The following is a 25843-nucleotide window of genomic DNA, read 5'->3' as shown; positions in this document are numbered from 1 at the left end:
CGGCACTTGCAGGATTAACGGCACTGGGAGTGGAACTTGCCTTTTGATTTTGTGTGTGTGTGTGTGAGAGAGCGAGAGAGAGAGAGAGAGAGAGACCTGGAATTACCTGGCACGTGTTTGAAGTTTCTTTGCGGTCGGAAAACAATGAGCAGTTTTGTTTCATTTTCAATGTGCCAAAATAGAGTGGCACCTTGACTTATGTGCCCGAGCGTATGAGTCGAGAAAAAAGCAATTATTGAAAATCTGTTTCTATTTTGCTGCTATTTTTCTTATGAAAACACATGAAAAAAAAACTTTTTTTTTTTTTATTTTATTTTTTTTATAAATGAGCTGGAATGAATGAATGGCATTTCCATTCATTTGAATAGGGAAAAAGTTGTCTTGAGATACATTGTCATAAGTCAAGGTACCATTCTATGTGTAAATCCATGATCATGTCACTAACTAGAAACCTAGCACATTAGCGGTTATAAAGGCATCTTAAAACGAGATGGCGCTATGTCACATTTGGCGATACTTTGCTGTTAACTGTGAGTGGGCTCGGCGCACCAGCTGCCCTTTTATTGTTTATTTGAAGCCCTTAACAAATCCCACTGACAGCCAGCCAGGGCTCGCTAATGAATGCCGAATGATTGCTTTTCTACGAGCGGCATGGAAATGATCTCAGCCAGCAAGAAGCCATTACTTTTCGGTGACAATCTAAAGCTGCAAATACAGGAATTTGAGTCCCTACGTCATCACTGTGTTGCTGTTGATGTTGCCATGGAAGCGTAGCAGGATATTTCGATGCATAATAATGTATTTTGTGAAGCAGCATGTGGCCGGTTATCCGAGGTTATCTTTCAAAGCACTATTCCAAGTCGCTGCAAACAATTGCATGTTTGTGATCAGGAGTCGGCTCGATGGTTAGTGGAAGTGTGACAGCAGCTGCCGTGTATACTGCATTCTGTGCGCCTGCACTGCACAATGTTGCCTCTATCTTCAATACCTGCTCTTTCGAGCTCTAGTGATGTTGCACTTTAACGAAAAGACAACAAACTGTTGATAGCGCACCTTCCTAAAAAAGAAGACCAGCTATTTATGTTGTACTTTTTGAAAAAGATGAAAAACTATTGTTGATGACTTTCCTTAAAAGAAGACAAAATATTGATGCTGAACTGTCTGAAAAATAAGACAAACTATTGACATGGCACGTTACTAAGAAGAAAAGATTTATGACTTATTTTATTTCATTGTTTTCATGAAATAGGTTTTTCATAGAATGTTTTTCCACATCATTTTTTTTTTCATTTAGAGTATTTGGAATGAATGTGGCTGGATGTTTAGTGGCGGTCGGAGGGGCCGTTGGCGCAGAATGGCAGCCACGCTTCTGTCAGACTGCCGCCTGCAGGTCAGATGTGGCTCCACGAGTCTCTTACCGCCACAAGGTGTGACTGAGTAGTGAATGAATAATACGTGAAACTGTAAAGTGTCTTTGAGTGCCTAGAAAAGCGCCATGTAAGTGTAATGCATTATTATGATTTCATTCAGACGACTTTGTATATTGCGTCCTGTGTGCACTGCTCAATGCAAGTCGTCCCCTTTCTTGCAAGGAAGAAACTCGAAAGACAACTCCTGGTGCTTTCCAGTGTGTGACAATAATAATTAACATAGAACATGCTGCCACAACATAGAGTACATTGTTTTCTTCAGGTAGCGATGATATTGAGGCCAGATTTCGGTGGCATTAAGAGTTAGACGTGAACATTCTCACTTCTCAAGGTGACCTATTTAAGTCCGCTTTTTTCCTCTAGTGTCCCACTTTCTCCTCACGGGCCTACATAAATAACCGTTCCCTTCAAAAAGGGGGCGGACAGATTCTTCAACAGTTTTTCTTTCCCGCCGCTCGACAGATTCGGGAAATAAATGACTTGCATTGTTCGTGTTACGCAAGCCAGAAGAGTCCGAAAATAAAAAGACGGGAGCTGTTTGTGATCAACATCAGATGTTCACACTGACTCACTCCACGACGGCGTCATCTTCTAAAACAGCTAAATGGATTCTTTGATCATTATGCAATGGTTTAACTCGCGCTTTGGAAGTAATTGGATGCGCTTCATATATGCAGCGCGTACACGAGCACATCACAGCAAGTGTTTAGCAGTTAGCACATTGACGCCGTCTAAGTTATTGACAAACATGTCTGAGGGACAAAAAGACGGTGGTACCTTGACACACGAGCAAGCTGCCATGATTTCCATGGGGAATATTTATTTGCTATGCCAATAACTAGAAGGCGGCACGGTTTCACAGTTTAGAGGTTGTGGGTTCAAATCCGGGCTCTGGCCTCGCCTGTGTGGAGTTTGCGTGTTCTCTCTTCGCGCCTGTGTGGGTTTTCTTCGGGCACTCCGGTTTCCTCCCGCATTCCAAAAACATGCTAGGTAGATTCATTGTAGACTCTAAATTACAGAGACGCCGCTATGTTTTGTTTTCCAGGGCCGATGCCGATTATTATAGTATTTCACATATTTTAGTCAAGGACACTGATAACCGATATTTGGAGCCGATATTCATTTGCTGTTAAAGGGGAAAAATATTGCATACATCATTTTACACTTGAGACGATGAGAGTCTCGGTATGCACATGGCACGTCATCCATATTTTTTTTTCTTCCCCCAGAACCAAACCCAAAAACACTAATTGGCAGTTCATCCCCTCTTTGTCAAGAATGTATGGGGTTTAAAAAATAAAACAATGAATAAAAATTGCATTTTTTTTCCCAATGCAATTACAATAGGTGTCAATTATCTGTGGATTTCCGCTATTGGCGGTCTGGCCCTGTCCCTAATTCGCGGGGGTCCACTGTATAGTTAGTTAGTTAGGCTGCTCCAGATAAGACAACCTCAAGACATTTACAGTAAATGCTGTTTGTCTGCCGAGCTGGCGCTGAACGAAGGCCCTTTAAATCGGGGCGCTAGGTCCGCAGTGTTGCTTAAGCTGAGCAGTGCGGCGGGAGGAGGCTGTATGAACTTGATGTTCCCGCAGATTACAAGAGGATTTGACGCTCGGGTCGGCTCGGGTCGGCTCCAGTCGACCGTGGATGAAGTCGCGCGTGAAAGGAAACGTGACAACTGTAGTGAAGAGTCACTTGTCCTCCCGCGGGGGCAGCAGGACTCGATTCGGCACTGCAGGAAAGAATCGAGCAGGTGAAGGCCAGCGTGTGAGGCGTCCCGTCGACCTTTTCCCCCCCCATGACGTAAGGCGTGGGCCGGTTACCGATTTCAAGATATACTGCGGTTTTCGAAACTGGTAAATATTGCCATCTGCGGGAAGATCATTGATCATACTGATGTAGCTCCCTCGATCACCGAGAGATTGGCTTATTCATTGAAGTACTCTGACGCCTATTGTTTGCATTCTGAACATTGTCAAATGGTTGAATGGGCCCTAATAATAATAATAATAATCCACACATTTTCAGGATCTTTCGAGGATGGATGAGGAGTAAGGGGCTGGCCGCTGTCGAATGTTTGGAGGCAGAGACTCGTGGAGCGATAAGCCCATTCAGGGTGCATTCCATTGCTCTGCGCTTAAATCAATAGTGAGCACAGCTATGTTTACCCTCTCTGCTCTCGCTCAACGCACTTTAGCTGCAGCAGTAATAGAGTGTGCAACAACAACAAATCAAGTCGTTTTATTTGATTTCATTGGGGCCAACATTCACCGCTCGCATGCAAATGAGATCCAGCACGAGAGCTTGCACACAAAGATAATAAATCTTCATTTTCGGGGCTTTGACATGCTCAAAACCTCACCAAATGTTTGACTTGTTGCCTTTGTAGCAACCCCCGGAATATTGGTGAAATTCAGCCCCCGAAGACGGTTTCGCTTGGCAACATAACAATCGGTCGGCATGTCCATCGTGAGGAGACCTACAAAAAAAGTCAAAGGAACCGTGTCCGAAAAGATGCTCAAAGCCTGCCATTTTGCTTTGAAGCAGCCATTTTGAGGTCGTCTTGGCCATTTCCAGATGTCGCTCTAAGACGAACCATCCCAGAGATTTTTATCAGATTGCGACCAAATTCGACCGACGGATCCGTTGCCAAGCTTTTACGTCATTTAATTTGGGCACATCATGGCGTCAGTGTTTGAGCTCTGAAAAAGGGGGTGCGAGCGGGCCGCTTCTTGCAGCTCTATGTTGTGTTTACTGTTTACCAATGAAAAAGTGGAAATTCTACGTTTTAACTCTCACTGCGTGTGCCGCAATTAGTCGCCAGTGGCGTCCACTTGATGACAAATAGATATCTTCCCCCCCCCCCAAAAAACAGTTCTTTATTTCACACCAGGAAAAAAAAACGTGTGGGAAGCAATGGGCGCACGCCATCTATTGGTGTCGAGGCAATGATTTGATGGTAGGAATGAATCCATTTTTGAGACTCTTGCAATGATGGTTGTTTCACGGGTCATTTTGGAGGCTGCCTGCTTCTCCGCCATGTTGTTGCCTTCAGCGCAGCGCCGGGCGCAAACGCTAGCGGGCCTCGCAACTAGGGCATGGAAAACGGGGCAAGGGTCTCTGGGAGGAAAAAAAAAAAAAAAAAAACTCTCACAATTGCACTAGAAGTGATGATTTGAATTGTCTCAGTAAAGCCGAAAGTGAACATGAAGGAATGAATTCTTGACTGATACGCTTTAACAGTAGTTAACTGGAAACCTAGTGGTGTTTTTTGGTATTGTCGAAATTCATAATTTTCTGGAATGTCCACATTAAAAGTGCTTCACGTTGCTGGATGCTATCTTCTTGTTTTTATGACAGGTCTCACAAATGTGTTTTTCTTGCAGGACACCAACGAAATTGTGGCTATAAAGAAATTCAAAGACAGCGAAGGTAAAGCTAATTTTACATATTCACGATTTTTGCGGTCCTATTTTAACCTTTGCAACTTTTGGGGATTTCATGTCAGCCTATTTCAACCCGTACAGTTACGATTGTTGCGCAACAGATTTTAGTTTATACAGAGTAGCGTAAAAAGTCCAGCTTCAACCGGCAGTGTAAAAGGGGCTAGAGATACCCACCTCTCTCAAATGTCAGAATGTTCTCCTTAAATGCACTGAGAAGCCCCCCCCCCCCCCCCCAAAAAAAAAATAATTCATCTCCATGTCCACAGCAATTCTGCGAGTTCTTTTTGCCACAGTTTCATGTCACGGGTTAAATTGGCATCCATCTTTTACTCAGAAAATGAGGAGGTCAAAGAAACGACACTGCGGGAGCTCAAGATGCTGCGCACCCTCAAGCAGGAGAACATCGTGGAGCTCAAAGAGGCGTTCCGGCGGCGAGGGAAGCTCTACCTGGTCTTCGAGTACGTGGAGAAGGTGAGCTGTCTTCCTTCTCCACCAAGCCTGAGTGAACCTCGACTCCTTTTCTTTTCTTCAATGTGTTTGTCCTTTTTTTTTTTTTGTGTCCAGAACATGCTGGAGCTGCTGGAGGAGCTGCCCAACGGCGTGCCCACGGAGAAGGCGCGGAGCTACATCTACCAGCTGATCAAAGCCATCCACTGGTGCCACAAGCATGACATCGTTCACCGGGGTAAATGGCTTACATGTTCTACTTTATCATCTTCTATCAGAGGTGACAAAAGCACTCACACGCTGTACTCAAGTAGAAGTACAGATACTTGTGGAAAATAAGACTCTAGTAAAAGTAGACGTACTGAGTGACTACCATACTTAAGTAAAAGTAAAAAAAAAAAAAGCTTTATTTGAACCTGTAATCTTATTTTCACATTTGCAACTTTTAGGGGAATTATGATACTTTAAAAAAAAAAATTTGTTTTACATGTGTAATTTTTGGGAGAGTTACGCCAGTCCCAATTTAACCAGCACGATTTTTGATGGCTTTATGGTAGTCATCTATTATCCCGTGCAATTTTTATATCGTCTTATTTCAAAGCATTCAACAACTTTTTGTGGGGTTTACAGTTGTCTTAAGTACATGTTCAACTTTTGCTGGAGTTATGGTGATGGTATTTTAACTGCTGCAACTTTTACAGTAGAGCTTTTACAATAGTCATATTTTAACCTGTTCAACTTTTTAAAGATTTATATTCTGAATTTAACCTGCACAAATTTCTCTTTTTAAACCTGTGCAACTTTCGAGGTCTTATTTTGACCTAGGCAAGTTGTTCTTATTTAGCTTATATTTATAGAGAGTCATTTAGTAATAGTGCAGATAACTTTGTGAGAAAAGACTGCAGAAGTACTGATTCAACTACACTACTTAAAAAAAAAAAATTTAAAAAAAGTACAGGCTCATAAATGTACTTAAAGTACAAAAATAAAAAGTACAAATACATTTTTAGTGTCAGTTATGCACAACACCCATTTGATAGCCATTTTCAGTAACAATCATTTGTACTTGGTTACTTCCCACCATTGCACTTAATCAACTGCTAACTGTATTTTGAAAAAAGTCCTTTATTCTAACACTCGGACATTGTGAGCTTTCGGTGAACGAGCAGGAAGCCAGATGGCACTCGGCCGTCCAAATGGCCGCTGGGATCTCCCGGTGCTCACATACAACTCCTTCTGCTTCCTTGGGTTTGCCCTTGATGAATAACTCATGCTTTTTTTTTTTTTTTCCCGCTTTACAATCTGTGAATTTTCATGTTTCTTTAATTGCTGCCTCTTTTTCGCTGTGATGTCTAAGGGCATTTAGACACATTGAAGTTATAAAAATAGATGGCATGCAGTAATCCGAAAAAAAGAAAAAGAATAAATACAAATAATGCAGACCTATCATTGAATTCAAATGAATTAACCTACACAATTTACGGGGAATTTACAGTAGTTTTAATCTAACCTCTGCAACTTTCAGGCGAGTTATTGTAGTCTTATTTTAACCTGCACAACCTTTAGGGGCTGTTGTTGTTGTTGTTTTAACCTGCACATTTTTTAAGGGACATACAGTAGTCGTATTTTAACCTGAGCAACTTTTGAGGCTTTTACGGTAGCCTTAGTTTTTAACCTGTGCAACGTTTTAGGGATTTATGTTAGTCCTAATATAACCTGCGGAATTTTGTGTTGATTTACAGTAGTCCTGTTTAAGCAAGTGCCGCTTTCAGGGGATTTATGGCAGTCGTATTGCAACCTCTGCAACTTTTAGGGGATTTATGCTAATGATATTTTAACCTGTGCAACTTTTGGGGGATTTATTGATGTCGTATTTTAACCTGCGTAACTTTAAGGTAGTCTTATTTTAACCTGTGGAGTTTTTGTATAATTTACGTTAGTCTTACTTTAACCTGTGCAATTTTTGAGGGATTTACTGTCGTCTTATTTTATCCTCTGCGCCTTTTTAGCAATTTATGATGATTAGTTTAACCTTATCGAGCTTGTTAATGTTTTCGGCATCCAAAATGGGGATTTGTCTCCTCGTGACATCTATCATCAGCACAACTAAACTAAGCCTTTAATCTTTTTTATTATGCGCGATGTCATAACGTTACGTGTTGTCTGCTCATCCTTTAGACATCAAGCCGGAGAACCTCCTCATCAGCTCCGATGACGTCCTCAAGTTGTGCGATTTCGGTGAGCTGCCTGTCAAGCTGTGATGCAACTGGAGTTTTATTTTTGCACTGAGGCTAAATTTGGATGAAACCAGCGCATCCGGTGATCTACCAAGCTCCACGTGCGGCCCACCCCCTCGCTTGTTGTTCTCCCCTCGCCGCTACGGAAAGACGATTGAGCGTTTCGTTCACATCCTTGATATCTAGCTTAAGGTCCATGTACTAGTATGCTCGTTGTCCATGCCAGTAGAACAAATTTGACATACTTGGAAGAACAACCACGTCCGGCAAAAGTGTGCACTATTGGACAGCTTTGCTCTACTAGTCTCATTCTCATCACTAGTAACATGTAGTTGTCCGATTAGTTTGCCAGAAGGTTTCCTACTAGTGATGTCAAAGTGCTTACTAGCACATGAACCTTAAAGGACATTGAATAAATAAATGCTTGCCATAAAGCTGGTTGAGTGTTTAGTCAATATCCTGCTAGTCGAACAAATTGTCTTTTTAGTGAGGACAAAGCGTGTACTAGTAGTCCATGGAATAGACGGGTTTCCGTCCACCTCAGTTCGTGAAGCATGTTGCAACACGACAGGCTAACGTCGCGCTTTGATCCAATCTGGCAACCGAACGAGGGGGCACGGAAAACATCATGCGGGCAATCTGCTGCGAGAGGCGGCAGGCTGTGCTGGCCATGGGACGCATATAGGCCGAGCAGATTGGAAAGTAGGGCTGGGTCATGTGGCTTGGAAATGAAAGCTTTCAATCGTTTCACAAATATTCAATCAGAGATTCCCCCCCCCCCCCCCCCCCCATCCTTGCTTATAAAGAAAAGCTAATAAATAGTTTTTTCACTTTTGGGGATTTTCTTTATTTCTCCCGATTCCAAACAAGCACTAAAATGGTTTTTATCCGCCAAGTTATCTTTCCCAGCATCAACGTCGTCCGAAATACGAGTGCCCCAACTTGTCACGTGCCGTTAAGTGGTTGATTTCCTTCGTATTTAATGCCCTGCCATGTGGACAAGGAGAGCCACTTTTAGCCATTTAGTGAACGGGACAAGCAGTCAAACAGACGAATACAAAACGAGAACACTCGCTAGGAGCTGCTGTAGGCCACAACACGTGCCCAGGCCATCCACCCATGGTGGGGGCATCAAACACATCACTTTGCCCCGGGCAGCTCCGCCATTGCCGATAAATGCTCCAAGAGAGTGGCAAAGCACTTCATTCATTCATTCATTAGACAAGGCTATGGCCTAACTAAAAGAAGCTCCTCCCCTTAGTTCAACATAGTTGCTTGGCACCAAGATGGCACCTCAGCAATAATAATAATAATGCATTTCACTTACAACGTTGTATATGGCATTTTTCTAGACACTCAAAGACGCTTTACACATTATTCATTGACTCCACAGTCAAACTTTCTGCTTGGTAAGCTACGTATGTAGCCACAGCTGCTCTGGCGCAGTCTGATGGAAGCGTGGCTGCCATTCTGCGCCTCCGACCACCACCAAACATCCAACCACATTGATTTTTGAATTAGAGATGATTTTGGCCTGAGCATAAAAACAGCAAATTGCTGAGGATCACAAATAACAGACGTTCCTCTTCAAAAATCTGCCAAAAGGTGAACCCCCACAAATATGTGCTTCACTGAATTGATCAAAAACCCCAATTAATCGATCAAATGTATTTATCGCCCAGCCCTTGTATGTGGTGTATTTCTCCTTTGCTCTGACCCATTTTATCTTCTTAATGAGGACACAGTGTTCCAGACTGGTCGCTACTATCTCTCCTCATCTTGTCTTCCCTTGCCAGGCTTTGCACGTAATCTCTCCGAGGGGACGGACGCCAACTACACGGAGTACGTGGCCACGAGGTGGTACCGCTCTCCGGAGCTCCTGCTCGGGTACGGCCGTCACGAAACACTCACCAATGCAAATGTTTTGAAAGGTTGTTAATTGTCGCACAAGTGTAACATTCATGAAGCCACTGTAATACATGAAAAAACTTCAGTCTACCTTAGTTTTGGCCGATTAGTGGTTTAGCACCCCTGCCTTTCAGTTCGGAGGTTTTGGGCTTGAATCTTGGCTCCGGCTTTCCTGCGGGGAGTTTAAAGAGTGTTCTCCTGATTCATTCCACTTTCCCAAAACATCCATGATAGGTACTTTGAAGACTATCAACTGTCCTCAGGTGTGAATGTGAGGCTTTTGTCTATATTATTTTTTTAGTTAGGTGGATCAGCTCGACGAGTGGTGTGCGATACTGCAAGATTTGGTATCAATCTGACATCAAGGAAATACAGGCCCAGTATCACCACTACCAATATTTTTTTTTTAATGACTAACGTGGTTGCATCATCAGATTGTCCATTTACTATTGACGTGTAATACTGCAAGATTTGATATTGATTCAATACCAAGAAAATACAGGGCCAGTATCGTTGATACCAGTGCTCAAATTGCCACTCGAGTAGCAGTGTGTGATACTGCCAGATTTGGTATTGAACCAATATCAAGGAAATATAGGACCAGATATTTCTTAATAATTCATCAAATGGCCACTTTACAAGCTGTGTGTGTGTGTGTGTGTGTGTGTGTGTGTGTGTATTATACTGTAAGATGTTTTGTCAAACAGATACCAATTACTCCTGGGCCAGTATCGTCAACACCGATACTAATTCTATGCTAAAAATGTCACTGATGGGCGAGTCCTACTTCCTGTGTGGTGTCTCTTCTTACCCGCTTTCCAGGGCTCCGTACGGCAAGGCGGTGGACATGTGGTCGGTGGGCTGCATCCTGGGCGAGCTGAGCGACGGGCAGCCCCTCTTCCCGGGGGAGAGCGAGATCGACCAGCTCTTCACCATCCAGAAAGTTCTGGGCCCTCTTCCTCCCGAGCAGATGAAGCTCTTCTACAGCAACCCGCGCTTCCACGGGCTGCGGGTAAAAAAAAAAGAAAAAACACGCGCCGTTTCGCCTCCGTCTTCCGTCACTCCTTTTCTTCTCTCCATCTTGCTCCTCACACACTCTGCAGCGTGTTTTTTGAAACATTTTTTTTTTAGTCGTTATTCCTCTGGCTGTGGCGTGACTGATTGGATGGCAGTGACTCATGGTGTATCATGTGTCAATGGAAGCCGGATCGTCCTTCCTTTCCCTTTGGCGTGCCCACGCCTAGGGGATGCATAATGATCACTTTGCATATAGCTCCCCTTTGTCAATCCCTGATGGTCCCCCAATACACCCCCACCCCCACTTTCCTATTACGCTCGACAACACACATTTTTAAATGTCAAATAATGTTGCCGCCGCTGAGCGGACGTGAATAAACATCAAGCACTCGCCGTTGTTAGACGTTCTCTCAGGGGAACAAAGACAAAGCCACAACCTTGTCTCTTGTCGTTCCTCGACACTCTACTAGTGATATGCGATCAGGCAAGATTTGTTATCCGTCCACACGTATACACGACCATATTTTTTAGTCATCATGGTGAATCCATCACCAAATTGGCACTCTCCTAGTGATGTGCAATGAAGTGAGATTTGGCGTTGGCAAGCACATGGCCAGTAGCGCCGGCTTTTTAACTCTTTCACTGCCAGCAGTATATATATTTCCAACCCATTTTTCAAAAATCCATTTTGAGTATTGTGTTCTGTGACTATATAAGCCTCAAAAAGTCGACGCTGTTTTTTTTCAACCAACAAAAAAAGTTTATGAGCCATTTCTGTTCTTTAAGAATCAGCAATAGAACATTGATTGCTGATCACAAATCCAAAGCAATGCAGCGCTGCCATCTACAGGGATCTGTTAGTCATTACAGTGGTTTACAAAGCAGAATTTTATACGAGCTGGGCGAGACCCTCTTGAAAAACGTACTTGGCATATGTAAATGTTTGGATTCAACTTGCCAACTCATCATGTCCATGACAGTAATGAGTTAAAGATGCAACTGTATTAAACTTAGTTAAAGTTAAATACAACTAAACTGTATTTAGGTAGTGATTTTTTTTTTTTTTTTTTTTTTTTTTTTCCCGCATACACCGTACTGTACTGATATTATTTTTAATATAGATGTGTCATCAGATTGCCACTCTACTAGCAGTGTGGGGTACTGCATGTTTTGGTATCGATACTGAGGAAAAACAGGGCCAGTATCATGATACTGATACCGATTTATTTACGTATTATTTTTAACAATTGAAGTGCTTTCATGACACTTAGATCAGTACCGGTATTGGTCTTGCTTTTGTGTCTTATTGATCTCCTTCTCTTAGTTCCCTACTGTAAACCACCCACAAACACTGGAGCGCAGATACCTGGGAATCATCGGCGGAGCCCTGTTGGACCTGCTCAAGGTATTTTGTACGATCACGGCGGTGAGTCAGCAGAGCACGACGGTCCCTGTTGTGCCTTGCAGAGTCTTCTCCTGCTCAGCCACGCCGAGCGTTTCCTGACGGAGCAAAGCCTCAACCACCACGCCTTCCAGAACTTGCGGCTGGTGGAGCGGCCCGGGCCCCCCACGCCCACGCCCGTGCGCTCCTCCAAGAGGAAGCCCCACCACGGAGACACCACCCCCAGCAGGTCAGCGCCACAGAAACGCCTAAAGCAGCGAGAAGTAGCTCAGCTCGTAGACGCTATTGGTCACACGTTGGCTCATGGAAGGATTTTCAGATTTCGGAAAGATATACAGTTTAGATTTTGAAATCACTCTAAAAATAGATTGCATTAGTTTTACAAATCTTGAAAATATACATGTATGACATATTTTTCATTATTAGTAATTGTGTGTAAGTCAATGATTTTTAATATATATATTTTGTTCAATTATTATTTTGCTGCTCGCCACACTGTCTAAATAAAATGGACTTACTTTTTTTTCACTTTTTATTTACTTTGTTGTGCTAACTGACTTCTTACCTACAAACCGACTTTTACTTTACTTTTACTCACATGCTTTTACCTTTATTTACTCACTGACTGACCTACCAAGTTTTACTTTCATTCTTGTTCTTTCTTTGATACTTTTACTTCTTTTTTTCTTACTAACATTTACTGATGGATTTACAGACAGACTTGCTTTTGCTTACTTCCATACTTTGACTTTAACTTACTTTTAGTTAGTTACTGACTGACTTTACCGACTGAGTAGAACTTTTACATCTACTTCCTTAGCTTCTTATTTACGTTGACCGTCTGACCGACTGCCTGGTTTCCTTACTCACTCAGCGACTGTCTTGACCCCAGGAATCACGGCCCGAAGAGCTCGGGCAGCCATCGCTCCAGCACGCGCGACTGCTCCAGCTTGCCGCGCCACGAGGACCTCCACCCCGCCGGCAACAGCGGCGAGGGCGGCGGCCCCGGGGGCTTCCTCAACGGCAACCTGCCGGCGCCCATCAACCTGAGCCCCACCCTGCACCCAAAGAACTACCCGCCGCAGATGTTCAACCACTCTGCCTCTTGCGGCGTGGACCTGCCCCACCTGCTCAGCCCCGCCGAGGCCAACAAGGGCGACTTCGACGTCGGCCCGGGCCCCAAAGGCTCCGACGGCCCCGGGGCCAAGTACCTCAAGTCCAACTTCCGATTGCAGCAGCACCGCCACTCCTTCGTGGAGGGCAAGACCAGCACCCTCCAGTCGGGGGAGAAGCACGGCCGCCACAACTACATGGAGGCCCCCGCGCCCAAGTTCTCCTACCTGAACCTGTCCAAGAGCTACGGCACGCTCAGCGACGCCAAGTCGGTGGGCAACTTGAACGACGTGCACCTGTACGCCGATGAGCCCGCCGCCCGCTACTTCCCCTCCAGCTGCCTGGACCTGACGGCGCCCAGCAGCCCGGCGGTTCGGCGCTCGGACCGGCGAGGGAGCACGCGCACCGAGCGCGAGAGCAACACCCTGGACTCTTCCTACCGACGCTCGTCCGCCCGCCGCAAGGAGTCGCCGGACGGCCTGGACCCGAGCGAGGGCGGCGGCGCTGGCGGAGAAAGGAGCCACGGGCATTCCCTGTCGGCCCCGCACGAGCCTTACCCTCAGGGTTACAGCAGCCCCTTCTCGTCCCAGCAGAGGCCCCACCGTCATTCCATGTACGTGCGGCGGGACCACCAGAGGACTCACGGGGGCGACGACGGACTGCTGGTGGGGCAGGGGGTGCCCACCCGCGCCAGCAGCCTGCAGCTACTGTCGCCGCAGCTGCAGCACCGCACGCTGCCTCGCCACTCGGCCTCCAGGGAGGAGGACATGAGCCGGGTCAGTCGCACCTCTCCAGTCAAACCACCACGTCCATCACGGACGGGAGATGCGTTCCAGACCTAGCCGCGATTGGTGAAAATATGCAATATGGGCACCATATGAAAAACTTTCAAAAAAATTGTTTCACACATTTTAAACACCATTCAACTTAGATAAAACACACTCCGGGCCTGATTTACTAAGATCCCAAATAGCGGGTGTTAAATGGCGTGTTCGCTCACTCAAGCCGAACAGATTGCCCGCGCTGCTGGCAACCGGTGTAAAAGTTGTGCAGACCGGCATATTTAGAAGAGGCTTCTGCGCTTGAAATGACTCAGATGTGAGGAAAATGTGGAGTATTGCCACAGGAGATATGGCATGACTCCTAGCTCCGAGTTAGCTCTTGCTTAGATCATTCAGGAAATTCTGTAAAATTGGCTCGCGATCGCGACTCGGCGACATGAAGAAAATGTGGGCAAGTTGACTGTAGGATGTCCGGTGCTACATACGCGACTGCGGGCTGTTGCATTGTGTTGTGTGCTTGTGTGTTGTAGCGTGTAGTTGTGCGCTTCCCGTTGTTGACGCTTGGCTTTTGTGTGCGTGTGTGTGTGTGTGTTGTGTGTTGTGTCCAGAGTGATCAGGCCCCCCCTGAGGCGGCCCCCCACAGCAGACCCCCAATCAGGGACTCCACCACCAGGGACAACTTTCACGCGCAGAGGCAAAAAAGCGAGGTCCGACTTTGATTGTGGCGCGATGGGCTGCAGTGCGGATGGAGGGATCACTCGCTCTCTCTCTCTCTCTCTCTCTCTCTCTCTCTCTCTCTCTCACACACTCTCTCACTCTCTCTCTCTCTCTCCTGACCTCACTCACAATCTCCCTCTCCTTCTCAGTCTCACTCCCTCTCTCTGCGTCCCTCCCCTCTCTCTCTTTCTGTCCCACTCTTTCTCACTCAACTCTCTTCCTTTATCTTTCACCATCTATCCCTCTCTCTTTCGCTTCCTCTGCCATTCTTTCTCTCCTCCCACTTTCAATCTCTCTCCCCTCTTTCGCCCTCGCTGTCCCTCGTTCTCACTCAACTCTGGCACGCTTTATCTCTCCTCCCTCAAACTCTTGCTACTTTATCTATCATCCCTCTTTCTCTCTCTCTCTCTCCCTCTCTCCTTCCCTCTTCTCTCTTCCTCTCCCCCTCTTGCCACCACCCTTCACTTGCACCCCCCCTCTCCCTTTCTCCTGCTCCCTCCCTCTCTCGTCGCTCTTTTTCTCTCCCTTTCTCCATCTCCCTGAGCTCATCTCTCTCCCTCCCTTTTTCTTTCACTCCAGCTCTCTTGTACTTGCTCTCTCTCTTTCTCTGTTTCTCTCTGTGTTGTAGCTGACTCTATCTAGCGTCAAATGCCTGCTCCTCATCCTCTGCCTGCTTTGCTGCTCCGCTAATGTGACAGTTTAAACCTTATTTAAATTGTCCGTATATACAGTATATATTGTACAGTACACTTATCTCATTCACTGCCAGCCCTCCCAGTTAACATGGATATTTGACTTCTAAATCCGTCAATGGCAGTGAATAAGTTATGATGATGATTATGATGATGAACGGGGTACCGGAGGCCTGCGGTGTGTTGACAGCGCTTGTGTCTCAGGTGGGCCTGTATCACGAGCCTCAGGCCGAAGACGCCGGCGGCGCCTCCTCCAAGGAGAACCGCAACATCTACAGCGAGTCCATGCCCCGCAAGGTCGGAAGCTTCTACAGAGGTGGGTTGTTTGGTATGATTGATATTGATATTAATGTGATTGGTGTGATAGGTAGTATACTTTGGATCACTGGTTGTTCCTTTCTGAGACAGATAGATATTAGACTTGTGATGTGGTATGCTTTGGATTGTGAAACGTTACTTTCCATTGATGCATAGAGTAGGTATTGGACATGAGATGTAATATACTTTGGATGATGAGATTTACTTTCCTGTGCCATGTGGACAGCATGATATGAAGACATTGGACAAAGGATGTATTCATCTCTGCATTATGATATTTAATTTCTATAGAGAACTGTGTTTGACATACTGTATAATGTGGTATGATTTGGATCACGGAATAGTGTTCTTGTCTTATAAAAGGCAAGTGATGGTCTCTGTGGTGTTTGTTGAACAGTCCCTTCTCCTCGGCCAGACAACTCCTTCCACGACGGCCGCTCTCAGGCCCGAGGCTCGGGCATGGCGGGCGACGGCGGAAGTCTGGCCAACCACTCCAAACGCCAGCCCGCCTTTGACCCCTGGTAAGCCCCCCAAACCAACGGCCACCGTCAAACGCCGCTTCTCTTTCGGACCGTATCCGCCCTAACGCGCTCTTCTTCCCGTCCGAGGACGGGCCCGGACACCGTGGTGCTGAATACCGCCGAACCGTCCAAGGAGAAAGAGAAGCAGGGTTTCTTCAGAGCAATAAAGAAAAAGAAGAAAAAGCCTCAGATGGTGAGTTGGCTACACCCTCGCCAGAAATAAACCTGCACACACTTACCTTCGTGGCTGACCAGTTCCTTCCGCACCAAAGCATTACAGTGCCAGATATTCAATCTTCCATCCATTCATCCATTTTCTTCCACTTAGCTGACGTCGGGTCGCGGGGGCCGTTGTTTTAGCAGGGAAGCCCAGACTTCCCTCTCCCCAGCCACTTCGTCCAGCTCTGCCTGGGGGATCCCGAGGCGTTCCCGGCCTGGCCGAGAGACGCAGTCTCTCCGGCGCGTCCCGGGTCGTCCCCGTAGCCTCCTGCCAGTGGGACGTTCCCGGAAACGTCCAGGAGACAGCGACGACATACATAAAGTATACAACGCGTCCCAGTTATTCGCTGGGGACAGGGACCGAACCCTGAAACAAATTGCCAGCCAAAACTTTTTTTAATTGCCACATGATGGTGGCAAAGCACTATTTCTATTAGACAGGGCTATGGCCCGACTAAATGAAGCTCTGCCCCTCAGTTCAACATAGTTGCTAGGTGACGAATAACAGAGGATAGGTTCCCCCATAAAAGAGGAATTTGCAAATGCCGAGTCACGAATATGCGAGGCGTTCACCGAAGATTGCTGGATGCAACATGAACTTACGTTGGCCAGATGTTGTGAAGTTTGCTGGCGCCATCTAGCGGTGGCGTGTCTGAAGCTCACGCAAACGTCAAATTAAAATTTGCAAGAAGAAAAAAAAATTCTACGAAGTGGGAAATTTTTTTTTTTTTACCGGTGATGACTGGGAGAGAAAAGTGATGATTACAAAAAAAAGGAAAGACAAGTTATTGCCACAGGAATTTGAAATGTGACATAAAACGTGTACGGTTCCTGATCAGTTGTGTGAACGGGGCTTTGGGGGGCTCTTTTTTTCTTTTTGGCTGCTGCTTCGTTGTCAAGTTTGGGCGAGGAGGCAAATAAACGCAATCTGGCCGGCAGGAAGCAGCCGGGCGTATTTTTAGCTTCTCATTTACTGCTACTGTGACACACACACACACACACACACACACACACACAGAACACTCCGTCAGAGCTGGAAGTTGCTAGAATGCTGTTCTGGATACTTGTTGAAATAATGTCAAGTGAAATAATAAAATAAACTGTCACCATTTCTAATTCTGTACTTTTTTTTTTTTTAACAGTGTAGGCAACGTTTGAAGTTGAACGCCATGTTAAAAAATTTAAAAAAAAATAAAAATGGAGCAGTTAAGGTACTGTGATGCCCTTGCATGTGGGCAAGGAGAGCCACAGTCACCTGATTTCACTCACTTGGCCACGCCCCTTTAAAGGCACACATCCAACACATGAATTGTATTGTATTGACATTAATGGCACTTATTAAAGCCTTATTTCTTTGCATTCTGTTTTTATATTTTCAAGCTGCCGCTGTTTGTAATTGTGTTGCCAGGTCCCCAGCGAGGAGGCGGTCCTGCAGAAGTCGTCGCGCTCCCACCAGAGCGGCCGCCACCGGAGCCGCGACAAGAGCCGCGAGCGCGAGCGGGACAAGGAGTGGGCCGACAAGATGGCCGACTCCCACTCGCCGGTACGTCCCGTCTGTCGAGACGCTGACTTATGTTTACAACGCCGTCGTGATATTTGCGCTGTGAGATGTCATCCATTTATTCCCAACCGTCTAATGCCGTCATTTCGTAGCGTTTCTCTTCAGTTGTGTGATCACGCGGGATTTCGAGCTCGGCGGCGGACCAGAATCTTTCCGTGTGTGTGGTGTTCTGTGTTGAGATTATCGCAGCGCACCACACACAGTACGACCAAAACTTTTAAATGGCTGATTTTTATTATTATTTTTTTTTTTGTCTTCGTGTCTGTCACAGATTAAAAACAAAGATTTGTAAAATGCTCGCGTTTAACAGTATGTCTGAATTATACTGCCTCCGGGTGGCCACCAGAAGGAGCAGCGCAATGTCCATTGAATTGAAGCAGAAATGTGGAAAAAAACCTTTGAGTTCTTTACATTCTATTTAATTACGTCATAACTGTGTGTTTTTATGAAGTAGAAAATGATATAGTGGTGTCTGTCTAATTAAAAACACCTTCCAAACATTTGTTTGCCGTTTTTTTTTTCGGGGAAGCTGGAACAGATGAATGGCATTTCCATTTATTTCCACCGGCATGTCGAGGCTGTTATTCTGATAGATCCCTTCTTGCGTGTTTTATTTATTTTTTGTCGTCCTCCCAGAGCCAACCGCTGAAGTCGCTGCGCAAACTCCTGCACCTCTCCTCGTCCTCGTCCAACCAGACGGCGGCGTCCGACATGCGCTACCAGCCGCTGCCCGGCCCCGCCTCCGTCCCCCAGGTGGCCTTCTCCGACGGGCGCGGCCACCCGGGGGTCAACACGCCGCAGATGAAGAGCAGACAGTCGGCCTACCCGCAGCTGGAGCCCGGCTGGCACGCCGGCAACCCGTACCCCGAGCAGATGGCCGTCAAAGGGGGCCAGAACGGGCACGGCTTCGGGCGCCCCTCCAGGTCCCGCATGGCCAACCTCAACGACCTGAAAGAGACGGCGCTGTGAACCGAGACCGCACGGGAAGTACTGAACTCACCCACGCCTCCGGGACAGACCCCCGACGCGTCACACACATCTAAACATACGCGTTTACGTAAAGACACGGTCACAAAGGGGGAAAGTCTGCATTGTAGTGTGGCCCAAACAAAATGTCCGCGTTAATAACACACACACACACGCGCGCGCGCACACATGGATATACACACGCGCACACACCTGCACAGTGCACTGCTTGCAAACTGGAGGCCAAAAGCCTTCTTGTGTCTTAATGTTTTTTAAAGGCCTCCAATGTTTGATACTTTATATGATGACTTCATTTGTATTATAATATATATATATATATATATATACATACAGTATAAATATTACAAATTTAATATTAATATATATTAATGTTTAGATTCAAGTGTATTTTTAGTTTGAACTGAGTAGAAGAATTATATTTAGTTGTAAAAGGCGTGGTATTTCTTTTGAGGCCAATCCCGTCGGCACGGTAACGTCACGTGGCATTATTGTAACGCAACGCACGCACACACACACACACACACACACTCACATCAGCTGAGTTGACAATCTATTTCAATTACATTTGGTTCGTCCTCATCTTAACTCATTCCTGTACAGTTTCTGCGCTTATTATTATTATTGGTTGGAAAGTAGCTTAGCGGGGACTCTAAAAATCGGTGTCCACTTGGTCAATTCTACCCGGCGACAAGACGTATGGGAGGAACAGCGTGTATTATATTAATACTACTAATGTGGCAGCCTTTGTCGCCTGCTATTTCCTCAAACACACACACACACACACATTTGTTTATGGGCGGGCCAAAGCAAACAAAAGTGTTACATTTGGGATTTTGTTACTCACACATTTGTAGCATAGGCCATCTTGTTTATTTTCCTCCTCTGCGAAAAACAAATGTGTAATATTCATGTTTACATATGTAACACGAAAGCTCAAATAAATTGCAAACTGGTGTCATTTGCACTTTGTATTTTGTTTATTTCCCCCCCCCCCCCCCCCCCCCCCCCCCGGAGTATTTGTGCCACACTAATATGAATATGAATGATTTTGTACTGATTTTCCTATTTTTGGGGGGAGAAAAAAAAGTGGTAATACAAGATTTAAGTGCTTCAGTTACATTATGTGTATTTTTGTGAGGAAAAAAAGTCATCAATTTCCAAGAATAAAATTGTCATTTCCGTGTAGAAAAAAGTCTCTCATGGAGTATGTTTTTTTTTTTTCTATTTACTTATTAAAATAAGATCTTTTATTCTCAGACAAACTTTGTTTTTTGTAGAACAAATAGAACAGTTTTTCCCCCTCACATTACACTTTTGTTTTCCTCAACTTTTTTCTCGATTTCGCCAGAAACATGACGGCCTTGTAAAATAATGTGTGTATTCCTAGAACGTTACTTTTTAAATTTAAAAAAACAAAAAAAAGACAACATCTCATATTACGGCTTCGTTTTCGTATGATTACAATGATAATGTCATATTTATGAAAACGCTTTTGGAAAAAAATGACGACTTTAGTCTTGTGATATGAGATTTTTTTTCTTTTTCTGGAAAATGACTTTATTCTCTCAAAATTTCAGTTTTAATCTTGTAACGTACAATATTGCTCACCGATGTTGTGGCGGTGCACTCGCCTGACTTTGGTGCGGGCAGCGTGGGTTCAGTGCCCACTCAGTGGCGGTGTGCATGTGAGTGCGGATGGTTGTCCGTGCCCGTGTGTGCCCTGCGACTGACTGGCGACCAGTTCGGGGTGTAGTCGGCCTTTCGCCCGAGGTCAGCTGGGATAGGCTCCATAAGTGCTGTTGAAAATGGATGGATGAATATACTATATTGTAATATTTTTTTCCCCTAAAAGAATAAAACTTTCATCTTGTAATATTGATTTTTATTTTTTTTTTTGGTAGAAAATAAAATATATTATTCTTACAAACATTTAATCTTGTGACCTTACAGTTTAAAAAAAAAAATAAAAGTTTTGGGATCATATCAACTTTTTTTTTTTTTTACTCAGTTTTGCGCCTTTGTTTTCTGTAAGAAAATATGACTTTTTTTTCTTCTAAAATTGCAACTTTAATCTCATAATATTATAACTTGTTTTTCTATTTTAAAAAAAAAAATTCTCATATTTGCTCGAAAAAGTATGACTTTATTCTCACAAACCCCTGGAACTAATCATCCTTTGCATGGAATGAAAAGAGATGATGAGACAAAAAGTTGAAATATTTATTTAACATTTTCTTGTTGTATACTGTAATCCTCCCCCCCCCCCAAAAAAAAACATGGTATGGACAAGTCCCATTTCTTTAATGAAAAGTAAAATATTTTAGCATGGAAGTCAGACTAAAATCTATGGCGTCTAGCTGTATATTCTCAATTGAAAGTGCATGATTATAATTTTTTCCCGCTCCCCATTCCTTTCCTCCCCTGAGGCTCCGAGAAGCGCGAGTGTTGAGTTCGGGGAGCGTGTCGTCCGGGCAGGTCCGTCACACGCACTTGCTCATGCACATGAGCAGCTCCATGCGGACGGCGATGCGGGTGTGCCAACCCAGCGGCAGCAGGCGGATGTAGCGCGCCACGATGGGCGGGCGCAGAAGGTTCTGCACCGTGGACGAGCGGTCCGAATTCCCGTAGAACACCTGCGTGCAAGGCAGTGAACGCGTCATCAATTGTGAGTTCAGTTCTACTTTGACTTACAGATGCCCCAATTTAAGACTTTTTTTTTTTCCAGTTACGTACTATCGCTTGCTCGGGTTTTAATTATAAATTATTTTGCTTTGTGTTGTGAGGCAAAGTTTGAGCGAGCTTCAGTCAAGCGAAGTGAAAAATGAAATTAGCAATTAGGGTTGTGTAATGCCCTCGCACGTGGGCAAGGAGAACCACAGCCGCCGATGCGCTTTCAGCTGTTACCTTTATTAGTCCCACAATAGTGACATTTGCGTCGTTTCAGCAGCAATTGTGGATTTAGGAAATATAAATATGTCATATAAATAGCATGCAAGAGACGAAGTAATTAGTTTATAATAGTCATAATTTCTTACATGTGCGTCTTAAATGCGAAGAAGTACATTGCACAAAAGAGAAAGCAAAACTATTGTCCATACATAAACAATCCAATTCACTCTATCAGCAATGTTGTTTCTTTGTTTGCAAAAGCGAGTTTCCATTTGGAAGTTTGAGATCTGATGAATCTGCTTTCGTGGACTCAAATAGACTTTGGAAAACAGAATTGGAAAAGCAGATATTTTTGGATGGCGGAGCGTGGAAATCTCATATACTGACTGCTACTTTGGATTCAGGCTGCAACTGCGTCCACCGCGACAAGGTTGATTACAAGGTAATAAAAACATTAAAATGACAAATGTTGAAGCCATGTCACGGAAATGTTCTTTTTGTTTGTTTTGAAAGTGTGGAAATTCAGACAAATTTGGACAAATTGTTCTGGAAGCAAATTTTTATAGGCTGGCGGCTCTGTATTTGCATTTGTTTTTTGTTTTTTAAATCCTAAAATGCTAATTATTTTTTTAAAATTATTTTTTGGTTTAAAAAACAAAATTCAATGCAATTATAATGGGTGTCAATTATCTGTGGCTTTTGGCTGTGGGCAGTTGTATCTATCGTGTGTTTGCGTGCGTACTCTGTTGTTTCCCGTCTGGTCTTTGTAGTAGACCCAGTTGAGCGCTTCCACCGTGCGGTACTGGACGCTGTACTTGGTGATCCACTCGTCCGAGTCGCAGCGGCCCTGCGTCAGGATGCCCGAGACCACGCCCACTTCCCGCAGGTCGATCTGCAGCCACTGGTGCAGGTCGTTGTACTTGGACAGCCACGCGCACCTTAACGCGCGCACACACCGGCATCACGCGTGAATGTTCGATTGTCCGCCTGCCCTCCGATCCGGGGTGCGCCCCGCTTCTCTGACCGAAAGTCACGCGGGTAGGCTCCGGCCCACGCGCGACCCCGGCGAGGGTACGCGCTCCAGAGTGGCGGGCGGGTGTCCAGGGGTCTTACCCGAAGCCCTGGTTGTTGAGCCGAGCCTTGTTGGGCACCCAAGACGAGTACCAGCTGCTGTACTGGTCCCGGTGGGAGCAGCTGATCTGGTCCGACGTCACCGAGCCGGACTCGAAGCCCAGAGCTCTGTGGTACGGACACTCTGGGCGGGGGGAGGCCAGCACGACAATTGTCAACGTTTCTCGCCTTCTTCTAATAGGTAGCAACAAACTAAACGGAATTAGAGCAGCTTGAACTTTGTTTTCATGCAAATCCGTTCCGTGGTATTTAACTTTAAGCGCCAAACAAGTGCCGACCCGCGTGAGGATAAAGCGGTACGGAAAATGGAGGGATGGACGGAATTGTTCTACTCCTCTACTGGGGAGTTGTCCGAAATGAGCCGGAGTGATTTGCAAAGTTTGGTAGTGTGTGGCGCCATCTAGTTGTATGCAAAGGAGTCGCTACCTCAATACAGTTCACTTGTATTTAACTTTTAAGTACAATACATTTGCATTTCATCTTTGAGAATTGTTTGTTTTTACCCTTTTATTTTGGTCATAAAGCATTTATTCAACTTGTTTACAATACATTTAAATTTAGTTAAGTGACGTTTTTTTTTTTTTTTTTCCTATGTTTAAGCGCAGTGTTAATGTTCAAACTGTTGATGATGTTACAGTGGATTACGATCATTTTTTTGGGGGGGGGAGGGGGAATAATGATTAGATTAAAAATAATCCATAATTACAAAAAGAATTAAAATAATGAATAATTAAATAATAAAACATCACTCTTGAGTGACATTGCCTCATTTGATTTTGGTTAATCATTGAACAATACCAAATAAGCAATCCATTGATAAACAGTAATCGAGGGAAAAAGATGATTTTTAATATTTTTATTGCTTGCTGTCCATTCAAATTGTGCTTTTTTGGGTCGTGTGCTCTGAGTTAATTTTTGATTGACAGCAGTCAGGTGTGACTAGAACTATGGAAAGAAATGAAGAGAACAAAATAAAACCCCCAAATTCCTGGACCTTGTTTGGTATTTTGAATATTTTTCAATTTTGGCAAATGAATACTCTAAATGGCAATATTTGTATTTGCACTTTGGGAGTTATGTCGTCAGTGGTTTCTGAACTAAAACAAATGTTTGTGTCTTTTCAACGGATTTGAAACCCACGTGTGGAAGTCGACGGTCAGCGTGGGACGTCCCCTCACCTGGCATGCAAGTCGGCGGGCTGCCTCGAGGCGGCTCTGGCGCCGGCGAGGCGGCGACGGTGTCGGGGAGACTGCCGGGCGCGACGGCCTCACAGTCGCACGTGCACGCTTGCACGTTCCTGGCGGTCCACGTCTCCGCGATCTGCTGATCCTCCTCCTGCAGCTCCTCGTCTACCTGCGGGATCTCCTCTTCCTGCGCCGCCCAAAACGGGAAGCATAGAGTTTTTCAAACATTTGTAAACAATAGGCGCCAGGGTACTTCCGGGTGGCAGAAAGGTGACCGACTACCACTTGCCGCCCGGAAGTACGCGTGGCGTCGTGATGAAAAGCTCTCCTCAGTAGTTCGGACTAACTTTTTGAAGACATTTTGTTTATCAGTTTTTTTTTTACCTCCTGAGAGTGAACAGCAGTCAGCGCTGTAGCACATCCATGCGTGCATGGAATGTAAAAAGACATTTCTAAAGGTTTGATAGACAATCGTTAAACATGGTTCAGCAGCGTACAGTGGAACCACAAAAGTCCAACACAGTCATAAGTGAATCAATTTGGGAGCTCAAATGATCCGGATCTTGGTCCTTGAGACTTTTTTGTGCGTCCTTTTACGATGGACGTGTCCACGCAATTTAGTGTTGATTTTGGCTTTGGCTCTTTGAGACTTTTTCAGGTGTCCTGTCATGACAATCGTGTCCTCCTAATTTCGTCTCCATCAGCGAAAGTCGTGTCGGGAGCAAATTTGGGCACAGATCGCTGAGACTTTTTCATGCATCCTGTTATTAGACAACGTCCACCCATTTTCGTGTCCATCGATGAAACCTGTGTCGGGGGCTAATTATTATTTTTTTTAGGCTAACTGAGTCCAATTTGGACATTTTCACTTAGGGGTCTACTCACTTTTGTTGCCAGCGGTTGAGCGTTAATGGCTGTGTTGAATTATTTTGAACGGACAGTAAATGCACACCGTTATACAAGCCATACACTGACTACTTTACATTGGAGCAATGCGTGCTTTCTTCTGTTTTCCCATGAAAAGATATAATCAAACATTTTGCCGCGCTACTCTACTGTACAGGATCTCCTTGGGGAAAAAAAAAAAAAGATGAACAGAACATCTTGTGTTGTCACTTTCAGAGGTTCCACTGTGTATCGTGCCTTCGTGAAAATGTCTATTTATTACGATGACGATTAAAAAAAAAAAACTTTGTGGACTTACCCTGCGAGAGGATGAGGAGGAAAAGGAGCGCGGCCCAACGAACGCCGGCCTCCATCTCGCTGCTCGGCCGTGCTGGGAATGGGATGCGAGCGGCGGATTGGATTGGGATTGAGATTGAGATTACACTAATCCGGGACGGTGAAGCGCGAGGTGCTTCAACTAATACGCATTAGCGGCTCGCTAACTAACAAACGCACGCATCCTGCTTTCTCTCCGGCCATTGTATGCAAGCAGCAGAGAACCCAGATTTAAAGGTCAAATCGCTTCTTTTTTGGGGGATGTAATTATGCAAAAGTTTTTGTTTCTTCAAAAGGTGTATAATATTCCGAGATATTGTATCACCAGTGGTCTGTTGGTTTATTACAGTTGATCTATTGGTGAAATCAAACGCAAGTTGCTTTTCTTTATTCACGTCATAGCCATCAACTGTTTTGTAATTCAATTTGGATTAATGTATACTTTTAATAACTGTGACATTCATATTATAATGTAATTACTGCTAAATTAAAACAATACAATTGAATTATTATGTTATAATTATGTAAATACTTTAAAATATATTTTTATTTTGTATTATGTAATTACTGTTAAATAATAATATACAATTGACATACTATACATACTGTTAAATACAG

General features: G+C 44.7%; 2 protein-coding genes across 12 annotated transcripts in view; one reads left to right on the top strand and one right to left on the bottom strand.

The window, feature by feature from the left end:
- The window catches only part of LOC133481431 (cyclin-dependent kinase-like 5), a 30037-nt gene extending 10273 nt beyond the window's left edge, over positions 1–19764 (top strand). For 2 of the 10 annotated variants that reach the window (XM_061780784.1, XM_061780785.1), the window contains 15 exons: positions 4820–4865; positions 5214–5350; positions 5444–5564; positions 7505–7564; positions 9360–9450; positions 10294–10483; positions 11813–11893; positions 11956–12119; positions 12765–13779; positions 14394–14492; positions 15399–15510; positions 15910–16033; positions 16121–16226; positions 17661–17795; positions 18450–19764. In XM_061780784.1, the coding sequence (XP_061636768.1) occupies positions 4820–4865; positions 5214–5350; positions 5444–5564; positions 7505–7564; positions 9360–9450; positions 10294–10483; positions 11813–11893; positions 11956–12119; positions 12765–13779; positions 14394–14492; positions 15399–15510; positions 15910–16033; positions 16121–16226; positions 17661–17795; positions 18450–18782 (2814 nt within the window). In that variant the 3' untranslated portion in view covers positions 18783–19764. Of the gene's footprint in view, positions 1–2703; positions 3290–3480; positions 3582–4819; positions 4866–5213; positions 5351–5443; positions 5565–7504; positions 7565–9359; positions 9451–10293; positions 10484–11812; positions 11894–11955; positions 12120–12764; positions 13780–14393; positions 14493–15398; positions 15511–15909; positions 16034–16120; positions 16227–17660; positions 17796–18449 lie in introns of those variants that run through there. The other 8 variants (XM_061780794.1, XM_061780793.1, XM_061780788.1 and 5 more) reach the window with 8 other exon arrangements.
- Positions 19765–20864: 1100 nt separating this feature from the next.
- On the bottom strand, positions 20865–25461 carry LOC133481432 (retinoschisin-like). 2 transcript variants are annotated; one of them, XM_061780795.1, is made up of 6 exons: positions 25209–25461; positions 24390–24414; positions 23999–24201; positions 22803–22944; positions 22432–22627; positions 20865–21433 (listed from the first exon to the last, which is right to left on the bottom strand). In XM_061780795.1, exons 1-6 carry the CDS (start codon positions 25261–25263, stop codon positions 21281–21283), a joined length of 774 nt encoding a protein of 257 aa, XP_061636779.1. In that variant the 5' UTR covers positions 25264–25461; the 3' UTR covers positions 20865–21280. The 2 variants fall into 2 exon arrangements, with proteins under 2 accessions (XP_061636779.1, XP_061636780.1); XM_061780796.1 differs by having other exon boundaries at positions 20884–21433; positions 23999–24191; positions 24389–24414; positions 25209–25456.
- Positions 25462–25843: the final 382 nt, after the last annotated feature.

Source organism: Phyllopteryx taeniolatus, chromosome 7 (assembly GCF_024500385.1).
Source record: "Phyllopteryx taeniolatus isolate TA_2022b chromosome 7, UOR_Ptae_1.2, whole genome shotgun sequence".
Lineage (NCBI taxonomy): Eukaryota > Metazoa > Chordata > Actinopteri > Syngnathiformes > Syngnathidae > Phyllopteryx > Phyllopteryx taeniolatus.
This window is presented reverse-complemented; position numbering and strand designations above follow the sequence as displayed.

Coding starts and splice junctions, on each gene's coding strand:
- LOC133481432 (XM_061780795.1), bottom strand. CDS start 25,263: ATGGAGGCCGGCGTTCGTTGGGCCGCGCTCCTTTTCCTCCTCATCCTC. Junction 24,415..25,208: donor CCTCCTCATCCTCTCGCAGG/GTAAGTCCACAA, acceptor GATGTGCTACAG/CGCTGACTGCTGTTCACTCT. Junction 22,628..22,802: donor CTCAACAACCAGGGCTTCGG/GTAAGACCCCTG, acceptor GCGCGCGTTAAG/GTGCGCGTGGCTGTCCAAGT.